This window comes from Gambusia affinis, linkage group LG17, assembly GCF_019740435.1.
Source record: "Gambusia affinis linkage group LG17, SWU_Gaff_1.0, whole genome shotgun sequence".
NCBI lineage: Eukaryota > Metazoa > Chordata > Actinopteri > Cyprinodontiformes > Poeciliidae > Gambusia > Gambusia affinis.
Genome location: NC_057884.1, coordinates 10002668 through 10024505, shown reverse-complemented (window position 1 = coordinate 10024505; position 21838 = coordinate 10002668). Strand labels below are relative to the sequence as shown.

The 21838-nt window shown below is 36.8% G+C and overlaps 2 protein-coding genes across 3 annotated transcripts in view; both read right to left on the bottom strand.

Annotated features, from left to right (window-relative positions):
* Nucleotides 1–2215: 2215 nt before the first annotated feature.
* lman1 (lectin, mannose-binding, 1) lies at nucleotides 2216–12840 on the bottom strand. The gene is made up of 13 exons (XM_044096446.1): nucleotides 12495–12840; nucleotides 11060–11214; nucleotides 9276–9383; nucleotides 8923–8984; nucleotides 8499–8598; nucleotides 8276–8399; nucleotides 7841–7899; nucleotides 7585–7717; nucleotides 7266–7453; nucleotides 6717–6793; nucleotides 3096–3258; nucleotides 2817–2941; nucleotides 2216–2736 (listed from the first exon to the last, which is right to left on the bottom strand). The coding sequence occupies exons 1-13, from the start codon at nucleotides 12691–12693 to the stop codon at nucleotides 2700–2702; spliced, it is 1530 nt and encodes a 509-aa protein (XP_043952381.1). The 5' UTR covers nucleotides 12694–12840; the 3' UTR covers nucleotides 2216–2699.
* A 5092-nt stretch (nucleotides 12841–17932) lies between these two features.
* ccbe1 (collagen and calcium binding EGF domains 1) overlaps nucleotides 17933–21838 on the bottom strand; it is a 40489-nt gene continuing 36583 nt past the window's right edge. Inside the window, exon 11 of one of the 2 annotated variants that reach the window (XM_044096445.1) lies at nucleotides 17933–21573. In XM_044096445.1, coding sequence (XP_043952380.1) covers nucleotides 21313–21573 — 261 coding nt within the window. In that variant the 3' untranslated portion in view covers nucleotides 17933–21312. The remainder of the gene's footprint in view (nucleotides 21574–21838) is intronic. The other variant, XM_044096444.1, reaches the window with a different exon arrangement.

The following is a 21838-nucleotide window of genomic DNA, read 5'->3' as shown; positions in this document are numbered from 1 at the left end:
GGAGAACCACAGTGCTGGTTCTGTTGGACCTCAGTACAGCTTTTGACACTGTTGACCATGACATATTACTGAATCGACTGGAGAGTTGGGTCGGACTCTCCGGTCCAGTGCTTAACTAGTTTGAATCTTACATAAAGAACAGGGATTTCTTTGTTTCAACTGGAAACTTCTCATCAAAGAGGTCAAAGGTCACATGTGGGGTACCCCAAGGTTCAATCCTAGGACCCCTCTTATTCAATATTTATTCATGCTCCCACTAGCTCAGGTTATAACAGGAAATAATATTAGCTACCATAACTATGCAGATGACACACAGCTCTACATTACAATGTCACCAGGTGACCTTTGACCCCATCCAATCACTGAACAGATGCTTAGAACAGGTAAATGTGTGGATGTGCCAAAACAGAAACAAATCTTAAGTTATTATTATTGGACCTAAAGAGGAACGATCTGGAGTTATAGATCTAGAGTTATAGATATAGAGTCAATGCACAGCTTCAGTTATTACAACTAAAAACCAGCGATCAGGCCCGAAACCTGGGAGTAGTGATGGACTCTGACCTGAACATTCAGAGCCACATAAAGACAGTTACAAAGTCGGCCTTCTATCACCTGAAGAACATTTCCAGGATTAAAGGACTAATGTCTCAGCCAGATCTAGAGAAACTCATCCATGCATTTATCTTCAGTCGTATTGATTACTGTAGCGGCGTCTTCACAGGTCTGTCCAACAAATCAATCAAACAGCTGCAGCTGATCCAGAATGCTGCTGCTCGCGTTCTCACTAAAACCAGGAAGATAGAGCACATAACACCAGTTTTACAGTCCCTACACTGGCTCCCTGTAGCTTAAAGAATAGACTTTAAAATACTGTTGTTAGTTTATAAATCACTGACCGGCTTACCACCACAATACTTTAAAGATCTGCTGTTGTTGTATCAACCTTCCAGACCTCTCAGGTCTTCCGGTTCTGATCTGCTCTGCATCACTAGAACCAGAACCAAAAGAAGAGAAGCAGCATTTGGCATCTATGCACCACAAATCTGGAACAAACTTCCAGAAAACTGTAAAACAGCTGAAACACCGACTTCCTTTAAATCTCGACTAAAAACCCACCTGTTTAGGATTGTATTTGAAACGTAATCAATTACAAATTCATTGATGGAACTTGACTTAATGTTGTGTTTGATTGTTGATTCTATGTTGCATTGTGTTTCTGTGTTTGTTATGATGTAAAGCACTTTGAAAGGGCTTGCTGCTGATATGTGCTATACAAATAACATTTGATTTGATTAAAATAAACTATCATACCTGTCATACCTATTTTTAGTGTTTTTGTGAGCTGGAACAGCACAGATTTCTTTATTAGGGAGGAAGAGGAGCAGACAGTCTTCTTTATCAATGACTGTCCTGAGTTGCTCTATGAAGACAGCACATTCCCTGCAAGTTGAAATGTGAAGTGGCCGTCTGACTTGAGAAGCTGTAGAAAAAAAATCTTAAGGAAACACAGTAAGGGTGGTTCAATATGGACTTAGAGGTTTTATCACAGTATTTTGCAGTAGCATTGTGATAATGCTAAAAGTGACGATAAGAACTATTTGTCATGTCTTACCCAAGAAGTAATGCTCATTTGTAATGTATGAAGAGGTGTGATTTGTTGCGCCGTTACTGTATTTTAGAAATTTACTGACACTTTTATTGAACCAACACTGGCTGTGAATACTGACGGTTTAGCGGGATTTTAAACATTAATTGGAATTTAGCGTGACAACAATCAATCTAAATCCTTATGACGAGAAAGTTATCATGATAAATAATATAAGTGACCACCCTAAAAAACATACTGCTGTATGTTCCAAATATCTTTAGAAACAAATGACAAAGTTAGACTTTTAGGTGACGCGCTGTGAAAACATTATAGTTCCTCAACACTCCAAACCTTTCACCCAATTGCTAAATGTTTGGCAAGTGTAGTTGCCAAAGATTTAGCAACTACACTTTAACATGTCCCAACACCTCTTATGCTAAATGTATCAGGCTCATCCGTTGAGTGAAGACATCCTAAATAAATGCCCAAGCAACTGACTTGTGTTAAGATTATCTTCTGAACCTCTCTTGTATGACTGAACTCATTAGAGCATTATTTAGTGTAGATTAGTCGTGTTCAAATTGTCATTTTATAAAGAAAAAGCAATAAAAAAGACACAGTGGCTGGTTTTTAACGGTTTATGTAAATTGTTCAAGCAGACTCAGACAATTTTCTTTTAAAGTTAACCAGAAGAGAAAAACCGAAATGGATCCTTTATGTATGGGTCACAGAAAATCTGTAGCATTTTATACAAAAATACGCACAATGTACACTTTTAGACACAGGTTGTGTTTAAACTGCTGGTTGAATTTTATGAAGTGAGACCAAGGCAGACCCCAAATTTCAGAAAAAACAAAATTTAGAGCTCTGACTGAACAGAAATACTGAAAGGATCATGCTGCATCATGCTGAAAAGTCTCACACTGTCACTCACACACAACTGGCTGATCAAATTAAAAATGTTCTAATAATTAAAACAAAGTCTTATTCCACAAAAGCAGTTTCCACATACAATAACTTACAACCTGAAAATGATTGAACAAAAAATAAAAAAATAAAAAAATCAGACATTTGCTCATGCATACTGTGGTTCTAGAAACCAATGTCATCAAAAGAACTTCTTGGCTGCTGCTTCCTGTTGACTTCTGCAATTAGGACAGAAACAAATGGGTATTTTTAAAAGTCATACGGACATGTTTGACAAATCAATACCAGAGTTACTCACTTGTACATGATGTAGCAGAAGAATAAGACTGTCTGGATGACAACAAATATGGCAAAATGAACTGTGGATAAGCAGGAAGGCATGGGAGGCAGCTCAGGGCACTTTACAACCTTATCTCCTGGATTCTGCAAGTAAAATAAATTAAATTTTTCTACGAAACTTTCATTACAAGCCATTTATATCATGAAATAAACTCAGTAATGTGCACACGCAACACAACCTTTACAGACTATTTCTTATTCTGGAGCTGCTTCAGAATTTCAAAGCCTTGAGAAATACCTGAACGTTACGCTGCACCAGGTGCTCCACGTCTCTTTTCACTGTGTGAAGATTCTCTTTGATGTCGTTGAAGTGTTGAATGGTCTCGTATGTCCCCACTCCGCCTGCATTACCCTGGTGCTGGATGGAACCGATCTGCTTCAGAGACTCATGGAAGGAGCTTCTGTAGACAAGGGGGGAAAAAAACGACAGTCGTGTTATGAAGATGCTGAACTACTAGGTTAAACCACCTAAGTGTCTCCCAAAGGACTGAAAGAGACAAAGAAAAGGAGAGTTGGTGAGACGTGAATATGTTGTGCGGTTTTGTTTAATTTCAGAAAAAAAACCTGTCTACAATTAATCCTTTAATCCCCATTCACTCCTTACATATTCTCAAAGTTCAGAAACAGAAAATTACCATCTGATAAAAGAGGTCATGATTGCCAAATTAATCCCCTCATAAAATATGTTCTTACAACAGATTACAAGCAAAGAGGGTTAAGAAACAGAGCAGAAACTATCTGGATTATCTCTAATGTATAACAGGCCAGCCATGATACTGGACATCAAATTAAAATGTGGATTTTTCAAGGCCAAAACAGGAAAAATAAATATTTTTTATTTATTGTTTATTATTCACTAGATTGGCCTGCAGGGATTTTGTTTTTACAATTTAAAAAGTAGACTAAACTGTTAAAGAATATGTGAAACAATATTGGTCAAGGAAATTCTCAGTATGTCAATATTGCTTTAAATGAGGTTCTTATAATTCTTCATCTTAATGCAAAGTTATCCACGGTTTAACAAGAAAATGGAATAAATGCTTAAATTCCCACATCAGTTTTAACATAAATGTGTATAACGACAGGAAAAAAAACACACACCTGTAACCTAAAAGGTTTTCTGACAAATTTTATGTTTAGTTCTACCAAAGACAGCCTTTATATGATTCTTACCACCCATAATAGGACACAGGACAATGATTATCAATGCATATAAGCGCAATTCCTCGCTGATTGAAAAAGAGGCTGTAAATCTGCACTTTCACATTCAATTTCCTCCGTATATCAAGTTTAAATAGAGTACAGCATTCTTAGAAAAAAATCTAAGCCTGGATCACATTTCTCGGCAAATTGTCGTTTCTTAAACTTGATTACGAACATGGAGAAAGCAATAAGTTTCCCTTATCATCTTAAAACACGTCTAAGGCGATTACGAAGGAAAAAGTGCGCTGACAAATCAACAGAATTTCCAGCGGAGTAAGTAGGAAGGCCCTGGGGGAGGATTGGTGCGACAAAATCAATCTGAGGGGAAACCATGTTTTGCTTGTGTATGACAGATGTATTTAAAGACCACTAATCTGATAAGGACAAAACAGCGCTAAGATGTGGCCTTTTCTTGCTGAGCCACATGGCTGAGGTCTGAGACAGGGATGACATATAAACAAAATCTAATTTGTGTCACCATAAATGGAGAAAAAAACAAAACAAAAAAAAAAAAACACTTAAGAAAGTAAATGAGCATTTATTAAACCCTGCATATAATCTTCATCTCCTACGACTGACCCATTTATGAGCAGAAAGCCCTCTTTGTGATCAGACTTCATCTCCAAATATACAAACTGTGTTTAAATGACAGAGCAGGATAAAGTGAGAACTTAATCTACAAAGTAATACAGATCAGCTGCTCATATTAGCACATTAGAGGGGGCAGCTGCAGCCTTTTGCCAGTGTCTGAACTTATTTATCCTAAAGAATTTATCCTTCTGCTTAGGTTAAAATGGAAGGCTTGGAAATATTTAATGTTTGCTGTCTTATCTATTTGATTCTGATTTATGTAAAAAGCATGTGAGGTCACATTTAGAACATAAATAAATCAGACTCAAGCCGTGTGCAAGTTGTTATATTGAATTATTATTCATATAATAATTTTAGATCATTGTTTTTTCTGATTCACTCTTTATGCGGATCAGGCATGAAGATGAATAAAAACACTTGGCGAGGTTTGCTCTTCACAAAGAAATGTCTATAAACAATTCTTTATAAATGCCATTGTTATGTCAATCTTCATGATACATAAAAATGTGGATACATTTTATACACTAACCCAAAAGTTGCTTTTATAAAATAGTTCATATCACGTCTAAAATAAAAGATAATGTAAAAATGTAATTATAATAAAAAATAACCAGAAAACACCACAATAAGATTTATTTTTCCTATCCTATATATTTATATCTGCATCTATACAAATGGAAAATGGGAAGGGGTGTGTTGGAATTTACTATATTATTAACTCAAGTTAAAAAGCAAAATAAAATGCAAATGGGGCACAAATAGTTGGATTTAACTTTTAAGAAATTAAATAATTCTGAAAAATGTTCCTAAAAATATAGACTAGTCAAAGTCTTTACCTCTTTCATCAACTCTGCAAAAATTATGCTAACAAATAATAATGAAAACATACCATAAATGCCTCAGGCGTAGTGGTTAAAAGCTTAAAAATTCAAGATAATACAACCCAAGATAGTTGAAACAAATCATTTCTTTATAATCTGTGAAGCTGAAAACAAAGCCATACATTATCTAACACTGGGATTGATAAGGTATATGCATATATTTTATTAATCTGCTGCAACAAAATCCTAACATCATCAACTCATATGCTCTCAACAGCAAAAACGACTATGTGTACACTCAAGCAGTTTTACTTACTGTAAGAACTGAAATCATCCCGTCTTTTTGAGGTTTTGCCATGATGGGCAGAATGATGAAATCTCTTAAGCTGTATTATCGTAGGATCAAATTCTGCAGTTTCTCATTTTCAATTGGAAACCATTTCAGGTTAAAAAGCAATAATAATAAAAAAATAAGGAGATTACAGCTAAATATTACTACAGCTATCATGCCGTAAATATTTTTATTTTAATCCAAGTAGTTGTTTTGAAATTTCAAATGCTGTAATTTAATTAATCATATAACTTGCTAATCATTGATTAGTGATTAGCAAATCACTAATTATATATCTGAGCAAATAAAGATCATATGTGGCGTTCCTCAAGGCTCCACACTTGGGCCGCTTTAATTCAACTTAACAACCAAATTTGGATTATACTACAACGTCTCTTACAATACAATAACATAAAACTTAACATTTCTGTCACCACTTGACCATAGTACACTACAGTCACTGAAGAGAACGTGGTAGGAGTTCATCCTGCATCCAATGGGTTGCTGATTACAAAAACAAACTAACATTAATTGAATTCCTCCATAAAATGATATGAGTAATATGTTTATATATATAAAAAAGACATGAACATAAGTGGAAGATGTGTGATGATTATCCTCAATCTGCGAGTGGCAGCCATGTGCGTTGAGAGCAGCAGAGACTCATAAATTGGTGGTAGAGATCAGGGGTGAGGAAGGATGGGCGAATGTGAAAGAAGCTGTTACAGCAGCTGGATTACCAGGCTGGCCAGCACCTGTGATTTCACAGCCATGCTGAGATTAAATGTGATGTAGGAGATTTATCCAGCAGGATTTCCCTTGTTTTTCTTGGGTATCATGATGAGTCTTTATGTTCGTTGCAAAAAAAAAACAACTAGTTTTGAAGAATAAGTACTGTAGTGCTGGTGCTCACCTCAATTCGTTCAGGTTTCTGAGAAGCTCCTGCTGCGTGGCGATAACGGAGCTGAGCTGTTGACTCGCAGAATCGAGCTGAGAGAGAAATACAGATTAATTCTCTGAGGGATAAATACTGTTGTATTGATGTTTGACAAAACAGTTGACTGAACATCATAGTGTTTACGGTATAGCTCAAAATTATTCATACCTCTGGCACATTTAGTTTTTCAATTATTTTCATTCAACCAAGAGGTTTGTTTCTGATAGGAAATCAGAGATGCATTTCTCAAAAAAGAATACAAAACAGTAAAACAAGTAAAAAATAATTTCTCCTTTTATTCCCACTTGAAAATAATTGAGACCCTTCTCAATAATAACGGAGCAATAAATTGAAAAACTCAGCAGTTTACTGTTAGCTGGCTTTTACCAACCTAAACATACTGAAGTTAGTCAAATATATATAGTTAATAACACAGAAAACTACTAGACGTAAGACTTCGTTGAACCCCAGGTCAGTTTAGTTTGTATTCAGTGTATATCCAAACGTCGGTGCTTGTAGGCTCACCTGTCCTGACCCGGCACTTGTCCCCTTCTTGGAAATCTCGTCTGTGATAACTGAAACATATCTGCGCTGCTCATCCAGAATCATGGCGAGCTGCCGGTTGGTCTGCTTAATTTCCAGATGGATCCGGTTCTGGCCCTCAAACACCTGACGAATCTCGCGGTCATTCACACTTTCGTACAAATCGTCGACTGAAACGCACACAAACGACCAACAAGAGCCAAAGGTAAATCACTAAAGTTTTTCTACATGCACTGAGAACTCTATGCATGTTCTGGTTTAATATTTGAAATATAACTTTCAAATATGTTAGAAAACTAACTTGGCTCTCCTTGGACATTTGGGTGTTCCTTTTGAAACTCTTCCTTCTTTTTATCAAGCTCTTGCTGAAAGTTTTGGAATTCCTCTTGGTACTTGTCTTTCTGCTCTTTAGGAATCTCAGAGTCAACGGAGGGCTTCAGTGGAAATCACATGCAAAAGAAAAACAAAACAAAGAAATAAAAGAAACAGTGGGATTGGTAATGTGGTAAATGGCAACCGGAAAACAAGCAGTTAAAGATAAAAAGAAATGGGATTACCGGTTGTTGGCCTGGTTCAGTGAGTCTGAATAACAAGAATGACAAAACATCGTGGTCGTCTGATGGAGGTAAAAAGATAATTAGGAAGATCACAATTATAATAAACTACATATTTAGCAACAGTAGTTTCTAATAATAAAATAATTATATATATATATAAATACACACACATATATATATATATATATATATATATATATATATATATATATATATATATATATATACATATATATGACATTTTTGTAAGCTAGCTGAATTCTTCTTAATTTAAAGTACAGAAATAAAAAGAAACTGTTGAAAACAAAATGTGATAAACTAAAAAGTAAAGAAAGGAGTTATATAAGCACAGCATATGATTTGAATAAAAAAAAATTAAAAAGTAGAGGTATTGTACAGGTATTTCAGGCAGGGATTCAGGGAACATAGTAGTACCTGCTAAACCACCAGTGGCGGCTGAGATGCCAAAGAAGCCTTCAGTCGGAATAACCATGTTTTCAACCTTTGCGCAGAACTCATAGTCCTCTTTGTCTGGAGTGAATCCATTGTTGATCAAAACCTAAGAAGGAAGATAAAAAATATTTGAATGAAAATAAATAGTCTTTAATATTCAGACATTCACTGCTTTGAAATGCTTGATTCCTGTTCTTTCTCCTACCGTCAGGGTCTTCCTGTAGTACGTTATTTTGGCTCTGATCGGATACGGTTTGTTTCGGAAGTCTCTCAGACACGTTCCAAGGGCCTGTGTGGTGCCATCGCTGAACAAAAAACAAAATTTAAACAATTGAAAGGCAAACACAGAAATGCTACACAAACTTTGTTTTTATGATTAGGAACAATCCAATACAAACTTTATAAGTGACTAACATTAATGTTTTCGAAAACACTGTCGACTCCAAGACAAACTGGAATGGCACAGAAAAAGTGATTAAAAAGCTTTCACTTGCCAAAGGCAGATTAGAAAAAGATAGAGGATTATTTACTTTCAAGCAAACATAATCATATTTTCTAATCTTCTTTAAGTTGCTGAAATTTGAGTTGGTGATGTCACCCGAGGGAAACAAGAAGAAATGTTTACTTACTTTTGGTGGTCGTAAACAAGGTTGCCATTGTTCCCGACGACGATTATGGCCGGGTTATTTTTCTAGGATTGTGAAGCAAAAATAGAAAAAACATGTTAATCCTTTTGTGATCTGATGAGCAAAAGTGGCTTAGTTTGTAGGTAATCTTATTTACAACATATATTCTATACCTGCTCACTAACAATAAATATATATTTATATTAAAAAAAATATATATATATAAGCAGAATATATATATAAGGAATAATTCTGTTACAGACACAATTCAATCAACCTTATCCCACCTAAAAATAATCCTCAAGTTTTACATGTTAATTGTGAATTATTATTGGAAATATAAAGATGACATTAACCTTCCCATCGTTGTCAAACGAGTCAAAGAAGACTCCGATTCCGTTCCACGAGTCAGCAGCACCGTACACTGGGCCGTCGAGGCCTTGCTCGCTGGTGAACCACACTGCCTGTTGGAGGAAAAACAAAATAAGAAGTTAAATTTGCAGTTATTTAATCTTGCTTAAGGCAAATCGACAACAGGAGCATTTTATTTAGACAGGTCCTTTGACTTGATTTCAATTATGAAAACTTGTATGAATAAGACTGTGCTTTTCCAAACCTTGTCTCAGTTCATAAACATAGATCTTAGGCAATAACAGTCTATTGACTGGGGAAAACAACCAAATGCATTATTTTTATCTTAAAGTTTTATTGAGAGAGGTGATTCTGGCCAAGGTCTGCCATTTTACATTAAAAACTTTATTGTACTTCTGTAAAGACTTGACCACCGTATCAGTGAGCCTGGACACATGGAAATTAAAAAGTAATAACATAACATTTACACGAGTCCACTGCAACATGAATATTGGGACAAAGATAAAGTTATGATTTATAGTGTAACTCTTGACAAATCAACTGTATTTGACACAGCTTGACCAAAATTAGACTGTAGAGACATCTAAAGGATGATTAGGTGAAACAGGATAAACTATTTATTCACCTTTCCGGTGACCAGGAGAAAGCACTTTGCATACACCAATTTAAAAATAGAGTATGTAGAGTATGTTCTAGCATTTCCTTCTTACTTACTGCTAGCTAGTGAAAATACTCTTTCTCAAAAATACTTCTGGCAAAAAGAAGTTCATCTTTGCTCCCCTATCAGCTGTGAGTTGTGCAGTTGAACAATGTCAGAACTAATTTATTTGTTCAGGTTTTTGTGTAATAATTAAACACCATGATTCTTCCATTTCTATGGAGAGGACACGCCTTTGAAAACCAGAATCACAAGTTTAAAGCACATATCAGGCTAGGTAGAGTTATAAATGCGCTGTTGTGTTGGGTAAGAAAACGAATGAATGCAGAAGGAAAAAGAAAACAAATGAATGCAGAAGGGGAAAAAAACATGATGCTACTGCACTTTGGAAAGGTTTGAGGTCATGAACATATGAACCTCCCACATCTAGAGACTCTCGTGTGACTTAATGAAACAGAGGTTTTCAGAAACATATTTAGCTAACGAGCGATGATGAGTGAAAGTGTCCATAGCACACATAATACACACATAATACACACACCTGCAGCATCTGCAGGTAAAGACAGCTAAGAAAAAAAAATTTAATATCAATGGAGTAGTTTAAAATCATACTTAAAAACAAAAGAAAATCCAAAATTTAACTTGAGCACATTTACTGTGCCACTCCTGGCAGTAATGCAATATTACAACATCCTCCTAGTCACTAGGAGGATGCACTAGGACCTAGTGCATTCCAAAGGGATACGGAGAGATGCAGCCTACTTCTTTTTCTGTCCTGGTTTCTGACTTCTACTCTCTTCTCTTCAGGCTTTCTGTAGTTCTGGAAACTGAGTTTTTCATGGAAAAACATTAATTTTATGTCTGGTAAAACACCTTTGCTGCTGACGTGATATGACAACCCATTTTAAGTTTACCAGATTTTTATTTACACTGCCTGGAACAGGACGTCTGATTTGAGATGACTATTTTTTTACACTTCCAGTAACTCAGTGGTCTTTTGAAACAAATTCTGATTAATTAAGATCATTGTTTAGGACTTTGCACCGTAAAAAAATGCAATCACCACAATCTTCCCACAGAATAAGTCTGCAAAGAATTAAAACTGCTTACCAAACCATCCGCTCCCATCCTGCCTCTTCCCGATACTCTGAAGGTCACCTCAGCCTCCCAGTTCTCAAAGTTGACTTTATTTTTTGTCCACACAGAGCCCCTTTGACTCCTGAGGGATGGGGTAATGCGCACCTGGTCTGCACTTGGAATAGCATCTGAAATCACAACAAGAGAAAGTGAGTGTTGAAATGTAGATAATGTGCTTTGTAAGTAAGTTTTGCAAGCAGTGGAAAACTTAGGCTCGCCACAAGGCTCACAACTGGGGTTCCTCCTAATCATAATCTACCCTAACCCATAAGGCAATGTTTTCAGAAAATATTGTATTAATTTCCATTGTGATACCCAGATTTATTTTTTCATGAATACAAAAATTCTACACTCCGAATTTCCATCTCTTCTTTATTATCGTAATTATCTTTTTTTACTTCACAATCTCCTTATCAAATCAAATCAAATCAAACTTTATTTGTATAGCACATTTCAGCAGCAAAGGCATTTCAAAGTGCTTCACATCAAATAAAACACAAAATAGAAGTCCTTATAAACTTCAACTGATCCCAAGCAATGCTGGCTATATCTCCAGGTTCCCTTCTTGGAGTTTATCACACCTATCCTTAAAACTTTGGACACTGATACAGCAAAGTCTCTCCCTACAGTCAAGTCACATCTAAAAACTTGCTCAATACATACATACGCATTACAAGTGTTTCAATCTAAAAGTTGAATTTTGACCTGTCTACCTCATGTTAGAGGGTGACTCTTCTGCAGTTCTGTTTGCAAACTAGCTTGTGTCCTTTGTCACTGTGACTTGACCCTTGGAGTTGGGACACGTGTTGATTTTGTGCTCTGCAAATGTTACGGACATTTTTTACAACTGAAAAGATAATGTAAGATTAAGAGAATCAATCGATAAGGGATTATTATTTAAAAGTCTAGCTTTATGCAAAATTGACTTATAGTGTTTAGAATCTAAATAGTAAATGTAATGTTTTAAACTAAGATGATGATAATACATTCATTTATTTATTTTTTTGCTCTTAGGTAGAGCTGGCTTATTGGAAAGGAAGTGTGACCCCCTGCAGTTCATTTCAGCAACTGGACAACTCAGTGTGTTGCTATTTTCCCAGACAGGAAAGGAAAATAGCAGCTTCTCTTCGCTGTGGCATCAGCCAGGTCCTTTGACAAATAAAAAACATTTGCCAGCGATTCATCGGGGCTATGGAGAGGAAGCTAGTGTGCTAGGATTCATTCAAGCATTTATTTTTTTCGGGGTGCAGGTTGAGAGCAAAGCAGCATCGCTTTGAACACCCCGAGCGGAAACCGATGCAAGCAAGACAATCTCGGTTGTCATCCTTTCATCGCCAAGGTCCACTCTTAAGGAAATATTTTCCTTATCAGTTTATTCTGTGATGTTGACAGCTGGATACAAACTTACTTCCACTGTGAATCCAAAACGGGATACCGCCGTCGGACTGAGACAGGTGCGGTCCTTTGAAGCTGTACTTGTACTCAAAGCGGCGGTGAGGAGGTTCCGCCGGAGTCGAACCTTCCACAGCAACGTTTGCGAGACTGCGGTGAAATACTAAAGCTGCCAGAAAACTTAATATGAACACTCGAGCGTTGGACACCGCCATGTTTCTGTCTCACTGCTGACGTAGCGCTCAGTCCGACAGCATGACGGGATGCATGTAGGGCCAACAGGGCGTTTTCTCATTGGTCGCTTTTCGGCTCCTTTTTTCTCATTTCTCCGCCCTCCTTCCACTCTCGTTCTCTGTTCCTCTAAGACTCAGCGGTGGGAATTCAATTCTCTCTTCTGAGATTCAAATCATTTGGCTCAGTTTCAGCAAAAAAAAACAAAAAAAAAAACTGAACCGGTGTTCTGACTATCGGACTACCGTGATGTTTACCAATCGAAAACTACAGCAGGCTGTGTTGATGTTAAATATTATCATTGGATAACATTCTTTGAGTGACTAGACTGAAGTTGAAGCTTACGAGTTAAGCCTAGCATAGCATTGGAACAATTTATATACATGACAAAAACACAAAAATATCCCTCATCAGAATATCCTATGCGTTTAAAATGAAACGCTATCGCAGATGTTGCACCAATCCTTTTATGAGACTGTGCTACCTTTTAAAAAACTATTTTAAATGCGAGGTATTTATGAGAATGAAACAGTATCAGACGGGTGAGACAGGTTTTTACTGAAATTTAATTAAAACACAGACATCTACAAATACAGATCACCGCAAACTCTTATGCGCATTAATACGTTGTGTGGCAGTTTGTTATGAAATGCAGCGTAGCCACAAAGTGTCCAATGCGCAGGTCACTGTGCACCTGAAATGATAGGATATGCTTACACTTTTACACCGTGTATCAATATCTCGCATAATATCGCTTCCAACATACTCTATTTAGCAGACAAGTCAAATGCAGACAAATCTGTTGTTTCACGAGCTTCTTTATTAAGGACGACTGTTGACAGACAAGATATGAGAGCAACAATGAGCATCTCCATTAATGAACAATGCACTTCTAATTGACCTGCTTCAAATAAATATTTACAAACACAAACTAATTATTTCACACTTGTTATAACTAATTCATGTTCTTGTTCGATTTATTTCAAACAGGTGCTTTAAAAAACTCAAACAAATTTGTAGGACATATATTACACAAAAATGGCTTACAAACTCCTTTTCTGTTTGAAAACAAAGAAAAATCATATCCTAAACCATAATATTAATTATGACAATTTAAATAACATGTTCTTGTTAGATATATAAAGAGCCAACAAATAATATATTACATCAACTGATAAAAATCTACGGAGAAATGACAATTCATGTCTATAGGTTCTGGTTGTAAACAGGAACTCTGTCTATATGGCCACCTCTAAATAGGAATATTCTTTGTTCATATTTCTAAGCGATCTTTGGGCTGCTTTTGGTCCCATTCCTCACCTAGGACCCATTTGCCCCGGCAGACACGACCCAAATAGAGGCACGAAGCCTCCAACAGTTCCTAGGATCACTGGGACACTTAAACCCCTCCACCACAATAAGGTGGCAGCCCACGGAGGGGAAGAGACAAAGCCAGAAATAGCTCCCTACTCTGAACCGAATTGATCTGCGAGAGAACAGAAGGTGGCACTCTGGTGTTTCTAACTAAACGATCAATTTAGTTAGAAACTAAACTTTTTCTAACTAAAAAGTTTAGTTAGAAACTAAGTTTTTTGTTTTCTCAGTTATTTTTCTCTCCACAGAAGCTACACCTGGTCTGGTGTTGATTAGCTGTGAAGAGGGAGAACCTAGCCGTTCTCCCTCTTCTTTTCATTTCCATGAACATGTAAAGTTCTCCTGATCAGTTGACCTGTTGTGTCTGGCAAATGGCTGTTAGTAATGAGGCCAGTTCTGGTTCTGCTGGAGGTTTGCTCCTGGTGAAGGGGAGTTATTCTTCTCCACTGTCACAACATGCATGCTCTGTATGAGGGACTGTTGTAAAGTCAACAACTCAACACAAGAGATTTACTGTCGCCCCCTGCTGGTCAGGAGAAGTGAATGTCATGAGTAATGACTCCACACAATCTGTTGAGTTTTGTTTGGTACATTCAAAAGTTTGGAGTTTGTGAGATCAGAAAATATCATTTTTAATCCAGGCCCCAAAGTTCATGAATATCAGACCGACAGCTTTATGTCTCTATGCGGCCAGGTGCTACCCGCATCTTTTTTTAAACGCACACGTCGAAGCTGCGTCATATTTTTTTCAACTTGGCGCATGCGTGTCACTCTCATAAATAACATAAATGGCGCCATTAGCCACTGTTGCCAGATTTGAAATTTTCCAGTTCAAACAAAGGGTAATGCAATGCCTGTAAAACCTGTCCAACTGCAAAGAAACAGAATGAATCTAAACCTCTAGCAAAACTCACGTTAATAGCATTATATATTTCATTCATAATCTATCCCTAATATATTTTTAAGATAATTTAGAGAAACAGCTAAATTTTACATCTATTTTTTAGAATGTAGGATGGAATAACTAATACAATTTTAGAAAAATTTAGACAAACAGTAAAAAAAAACAACGTATATATATATATTATTTATATATATTTTTTATACTGGTTACTTGTGATAATAAATAAAGAGTTGCCAATAACAAATCGACAGTTTTCTTTTTTAGGAAGATTATTAAATGTTTACAATGCAAATTAAATTAGGAGAAATTTAACAATCTTAGATATACTCACATTGAGTCAGGTACTGCTGGGGAGTTTTCTCTGTCAAGAAGGGGATGATTTTCTCCTTTGAGATGAGAGAATGCCGTAAAATCAACACCTCAATGCTATCCATCAGTCTTCTTAGATTTGAATGAATTGGATCAATTTGAATTGAACCTGTTCATCTCGCAAAGTACCTTGAAATTAGATTTGCCATAATTTGATGCTGGTTTAAATAGTAGAGAGTCCATCTTTCTCTTTACTTGTTGTGCCAGTGCTGTCAGCCACTTAAAGTGCAGTGAAAGATTTCACAGTTGGTCGCCTGGTTGCAAGAGCTTTCACTGCAGTCTGAATGGCACAGTGTGAAATGGAGAAAATACAATTATGTGCTTCTCATTTTCCATTGACTACAACCAGCTTCCTCCTGCTTCATCTCCAGGAGAGACCCATTGATTACGGGTTCAGGAAAAAACAAAACAAAAGTAAACGAGCTGTTGTGACACTAATCTGGTAATTTGGACTCCTCTGGCAAATGGTCAGTAAATGCCAAGGACTGAGCTACACACATTAAGTCTAAACGAGTAAAGATTTAACCAGATGTTTTTTCCAACAATAAACTTTGATGATTTCCATGAACAAGCAAAACAGTTTGATTGGGTTAAATTTGACCTTTCATAATTGTTTGCAGTAGTTTAAGCGAGCACACAGATTAGAGGCCTTGTCCCTTTTTGTTTTGGATCCCTTATTAGAGAGTTAAACCACTCTTTATGTCAGAAAATGTAGGATTTGAATTCAAAAACAATGCTAATAGGCCATTTACACAGCAACAATAGAAAGCTACGGGATGTCAATGGGTCACTGAAACTGTCAATGGCCTTTCACATGAGTCAGCACAAATATTTGCCCAGTGAATTAAACGTACTTCAGCACATGTAATCCTGAAAGTGACAGTTCATTGATTTAGATTGTTAATTTGATCTAAGAACTTACATTTATGTATATATGATTCTCACATCTTCACATCTCCTGTGAGTTTTATTGTGCTTTTTTGTAATTTTAACAAAAATTTAGTGGTTGTAAACTAGACTTAACGAGTAAAACAAACAGTTCCTGTGCTGTGGATGGGGCTTTTTGTTGTTTGGGGGATCAAGCCATCTGAAGATGTTTGTATAACCAATGTCCCATCAGGGGAAAAGGAAGAGTGACTCACCACCTGCCGGTGTGACACTGTGGATTAGTTAAACGAAGCATGTTGCGTCGTGGTGTTCATAAAACAAACGAAACCAGTTTTACATCAACTCAATATATGTAGAGATGATAGCATGCATTAATACTAGAAGACTCATAACAGGATTGTGGTATGTCTCTGCTAGCTTTGCAAGTCTAAACACTGAAACATTTCCTCTTTTGAACTCTGAATGGACAAGTGAAGTCCATTCAGAGTTACTGGAAATTTCAGACTAGGGGATAAGTTTATCTACTAGCAAAATGCAGCAGGAGATACAAAGGGATGGTTTGAATTAGAGTATTTTCAGGTGTTAAAATGGCAAAATAAATCCAATTGACATTCTTTGATCCCCTGCGCTAGCAAAATGCAGCAGGAGATACAAAGGGATGGTTTGAATTAGAGTATTTTCAGGTGTTAAAATGGCAAAATAAATCCAATTGACATTCTTTGATCCCCTGCGACAGACTGGTGACCTGTCCAGGGTGAACCCTGCCTCTCGCCCGGAATGTAGCTGGAGGTTGGCACCAGCAACCCTCCCGACCCCATTAGGAACAAGGGTGAACAGAAAATGGATGGATGGATGGATGGACATTCTTTGACCTATTTAGCTGTTTTTTTTTAAAAAATGGTCTGAATTTCAGCATCAAGATGTGTTAAGCCAGAGGCAATGATCCTGCTGAAATCTTTGAAACCTGCAACAGTTTTTTTTTTTTCCAAAATCTTCCTGTATTTAGGCCTATCCATCTTCTAACTAATTCTGACAAGATTTTAATGGGCATGTTTACTGCTTCTCTGAGTAAAAGTCTCATTTTCAGGCCTGTCAATCATGTCTTGGATAGTTTGCAGTTTGGTTATACTTTTTTCAGTGTCAGATGATAGACTGAACATTTCTCAATGATATGTTCAAAGATTTGGGTACTGTTTTAAAATCTAACCTTTGTTTAAACTTCTTCACAACTTGAGCAGTCTGCTGCATTCCTTGAATTGAAATAACAGTGGCAGAATAAGTGTATGTCACACCTTTCAAATTTGTTTGTTAACCACTGAAAACCATACAATATGCTTGGCTGCCTTCACTATTAAGCCCTACTTTGTCCGATCAAGTAAAATTCTACTGAAACACATTAAAGCTCATAGCTGTAGTTTTGCAAAAATGTGAAAACATTCAAGAGGTTTGGAAACATTTGAAAACTGTTCAGTCTGATTTTAGAACTGGTATAAACGTTATTATAATCAAAAATCTAAAAGAAAAAAAAAATCACATAGTATTCCACAGCTATATGGAGAATTGCTGCTGTAATATTTGTTGCCTCAGTTCTGTGCACATAGGCCAAATACTCATCCTGAACAATGCTGAAGGACGAAACCTTTATTTCAGATTGCTTCAACATGGTGCAGTGTGGTCCAAGCAAGAGAGGCACTCATTGTACCCTGAGGACTTTGCCACATTCATTTGAGGAGCAGTTCTTTCTCATTATTAGCAGACACACTAAACGATGGGCTCCAAACAATACAGAACAGATCCCTTTATTCGCACAAGTGCTCAGCGTTTCAGCAACCACTGGGTGCCCTCCACCGCTCCTTCTCCTTTTTAGATACCTGCACATAAAGTGAAAGATGTGGGGGACACAAAAGCTATCCTCAACTTTCCTTTACGTCCATTCTGAGAGACCGGCCCATTTTAAAGCTCTTATTTGTGCAAAGCCTCTCATTAACTCCGCTCATGCTGCCTCCCTCGGCTTGCCATCGCTTAAGTGCTGGGTGTTGTAAAAAAGCTACCAATTAGTCACTCATCAGCTCCAATTAGAGGAGACAAAGCATGAGTAAAGATAACTCAATGAGAGGCAGAGTGTGTGCTTCTGTGTGTGTCTGCGCAAATGTGCGTGGCCCTGGGGCCAGCGCAACATAGTTTTTAATCAGTAAAGAACTTGTGGCCATTCAGGGTGACCCATTGCGGCGCAGGTCCATTCACTCTCCGGGGCTCCTCAGCGGACCCTTTTCTCGGGGCCAAGTGTTGTTATGCTGGGAAGACAGGCCCCCCAGGAGTCCCAGAAAGAGAGCCATTCAGTCCCCTCTACCTGTTTGCAGCATGTAAAGCACTCAGGCCCGGGCCGATCTCTCAGCATTGTCTCGTTCGCTCTCAATACTTCCTTAAACTTAGGCCTCAACAAGAGTGGGCCTTTTCAGAGAAGGGGACTAGGGGATGTATGTTAAGGGGGTGCCTTTCACCTCATTAGAATTGAATTTGCACTGTCTTGTAATTACGTTGAAGGGCAACAATGTATTTTCTTTTCCCCGCCATCATAATCTTCGCTCAATAGAAGATTATTTGGGGCAGTTAATTTGCTGCCCACACTGGTGCATTAATTAATGAATTGGGTAACACTAATTTTCTCTACCCTGTTTGTTTCCCCCATCCTTTTCCTACTGTTCTGGGCAGCCGCTTCTAATAAAATTACCTCATTAGGGGCTCTATGGCAGCACAGTAACTTCCTCATTAATTTGCTATGAAACATTTTTTCACAGGCGTGTGTGTGCGTGTATGTGTGTACTTGTTCGGTGCTGCATCTTTTTGTGGGTAGTTCTAAATAATGAAGGGGATGAGCAGGGAGATGTAAGTGGAACCAAGGGGCCTCTTCAGCAAATAGTTAAATTCATTTAAGGCTCCTCTCTGTTTGTTGGTGATTAATTACTTCCAGCAGGGATTTTATGGGCATATATTGTCTAGTTTGTCTTGATCTGCTGGACATGAATATGTGAAAGTGTGTCTATATAGATTTGGAAAACTCAGAAGTTCAACAAAAATCTAAAACGTCCTAAATTTGTTTATGTGTTTTGCTGTTGGTACAATGAACAAGAACGTCAGTCAGTGTAACTGCATAGCAGGGGCTTTTTTAGACTTTACCCCCAGCTTATAGTGTTTAAAATGTGTTGATCGTTGCTTATTTTAAGCAATTATTTCAGTTGCTTAAAATAATTACTCTGATAGAGATGAGTCAGTTTCTGAATGCGTCTTTTGTTTATGGGCAACTGGTGGCTTGAGTCCTAAAATAAACAAGAAAACAGTCATTAATCACGCCGGATGAACTCACCCATAAAACTCTAGTCAGAGTTGGATTTTGGTTACCATATTGCATCTCTGTGATTTACAGTGCAAAGTTTAATGAGTTCATTGGGCTCCATGTTCTATGCTCTACTTAAAAAACAGAAGTCACAGAGTCCGAGTGAAAGAATGTGAGAAGGCTGCCATCTAGTGTACTCAGAAGGGAAGAGCATTTCCTTATTGCAGGCCTGGGAAGACTGTCCATCTTATTGTACAGGAAACAAGGAGAAAATCTCATGAATGTTTTCTCATTCAACACAAAATTGAGGAAAGGAATATTGAGTTTTTGAAAAAACAAAAACAAAACAAAACAAAACAAAAAAACAAAACAAATAGAAGCTTCTGCATCTTTCTTTACAAAATCAAATATTTGCTGTATAAATATGAAATGGTTGAAAATAGCTTTCCCTTGAATCACATATATTTGTAAAATGCTCGATGGTGAAAAAGTACTGCATTTCTGGGTACTGCCTCAGAAACAGGTTTTCTATTGATTTAAGAGGACTGAACTGCTCTCTATTGATCTCTAGAAAAAATACATATTACATTAATTAAATAGCAATCATATTTTTCAGAAAAGTTAAATTAAATATAAAAAGATAATTTTTTTTGTTACTTTCAACTCTTTATATGTGCTCTTCTGTGATTTCTCCCCCTTATGGAGAAAACCATTAAAACTCATCAGCTGAACTTTAATGAGTTAATCTGCCTTGTATTAATTAGTCAATGTTTTGCAGTTTGTTTATTCTCTCCATATCTGAGCCATTTCCTATTGTTCTTGTGCTAGCTTTTTATGTGTAATATATTGTTATCGAGTTATTAAAATTGGACACTATTTTTTAAAGTACATTATTTTCAGATGAAAAAATAAAGGTGGCATAATTCCCTAATTCAGATTCAAGTTTTCAAACATACTGTAAAGAGTTTTGTAAACTGAGGATGTCTTTAACAGGAATTGTTTCACAACAGGCACACAACTGTAGTACATCTATGTAAAACTGAAATGTACACATCAATAATATAATTGCAGTTTTAGTAAACCCTGCTCTTAGTACAGTGAGATTTTCTTCAAGAAGGTGGAATCACTGGCATCATCATTTATTTGTGACTCAGTGAATAATATGTGTCAGGTTTATTTTTGTATCTTTTTCTTGTTTTGTTTATTATACCCTATTATTTTCACTATGGACCTTTTTTGCGACTGGAATAAAGATATGAATGAATTTCCAAACAACCATTCAGACCACAAATAATCTTAATCTGGCTATAAATACTGTTGATTATCAGTCACGTAAATGAACAGTGCTGCTACTTCTCCAAAAACTTCTACTTTGCCAACCGAAATTATTATTCTTGTGTTTAATGGATGAAAAACATTAAAGTTACTTTAATAAGGTCAAGTGCAGCAACTGTGGCGATTTTCTGCATCTTCTGACATTATGGATCAAGATGTCAATCCTTAGATATTGGTTTGTTCAGTTTCTCATAACATAGAGTTTAAAATACACAAATACTGCCAGAGTCTACTTACATTTGTTAAAAGACAAAGACCGCATTTTAAGTCTTATAAAAAAATAAACATCTGTAATAAAACTGCATAAAATATGTTCTTAAAAACCATTAAATACAAAAGCAAACCGCTTCAATATTTATATCTGACAGCATTCAAAGCCTCCCTTCATTATCAGTGTGATCAGTTTGTTCTCTCTCGCCCTGGTTTTCTCTTCTTGTTCCTTTTGGACCATCGGCCTGTTTGAGATGGAGGTTCCTTGTAATCCTCCCCTGATCCTGCATCCAAACTGTCCGCTGTGTCTCTCCAGCTGTCTGGCGCCAAAGGAATGTCCTCTTCCGGAGAGTGCATTGGCCGACCGTACACCTTGCTCTGCAAGTCAGCTATGTCATTGCGGATATCTGCCATCAGCAGAAGCAGGAAATCAAAGGATCCTGGTGGTCCCTACGAGACGAGGAAAACAAAACAGAAAATAAGCATCCTTTTTGGTCTTGATCAATTTGATAATACATTTTAAATAGTGATTTACTCAGTGCAGTGATCTCTGGATTTGCTTTCTTATAATTTGGTTTTAAAGTCTATGTAACCTTATAATTCTTTACGAGAAAGAAAATGTATCCTAAGTAGTTGCCTCAAAAAGTTTCAAATTTTACTGTGTAAAAGATATTTGTTAGTTTAAGTATCACTGGCGGTATATGGAAGAAGAGTG

Coding starts and splice junctions, on each gene's coding strand:
- lman1 (XM_044096446.1), bottom strand. CDS start 12,693: ATGGCGGTGTCCAACGCTCGAGTGTTCATATTAAGTTTTCTGGCAGCT. Junction 7,718..7,840: donor CTGAACCAGGCCAACAACCG/GTAATCCCATTT, acceptor TTTCCACTGAAG/CCCTCCGTTGACTCTGAGAT. Junction 6,794..7,265: donor CAAGTGCCGGGTCAGGACAG/GTGAGCCTACAA, acceptor TTTCTCTCTCAG/CTCGATTCTGCGAGTCAACA.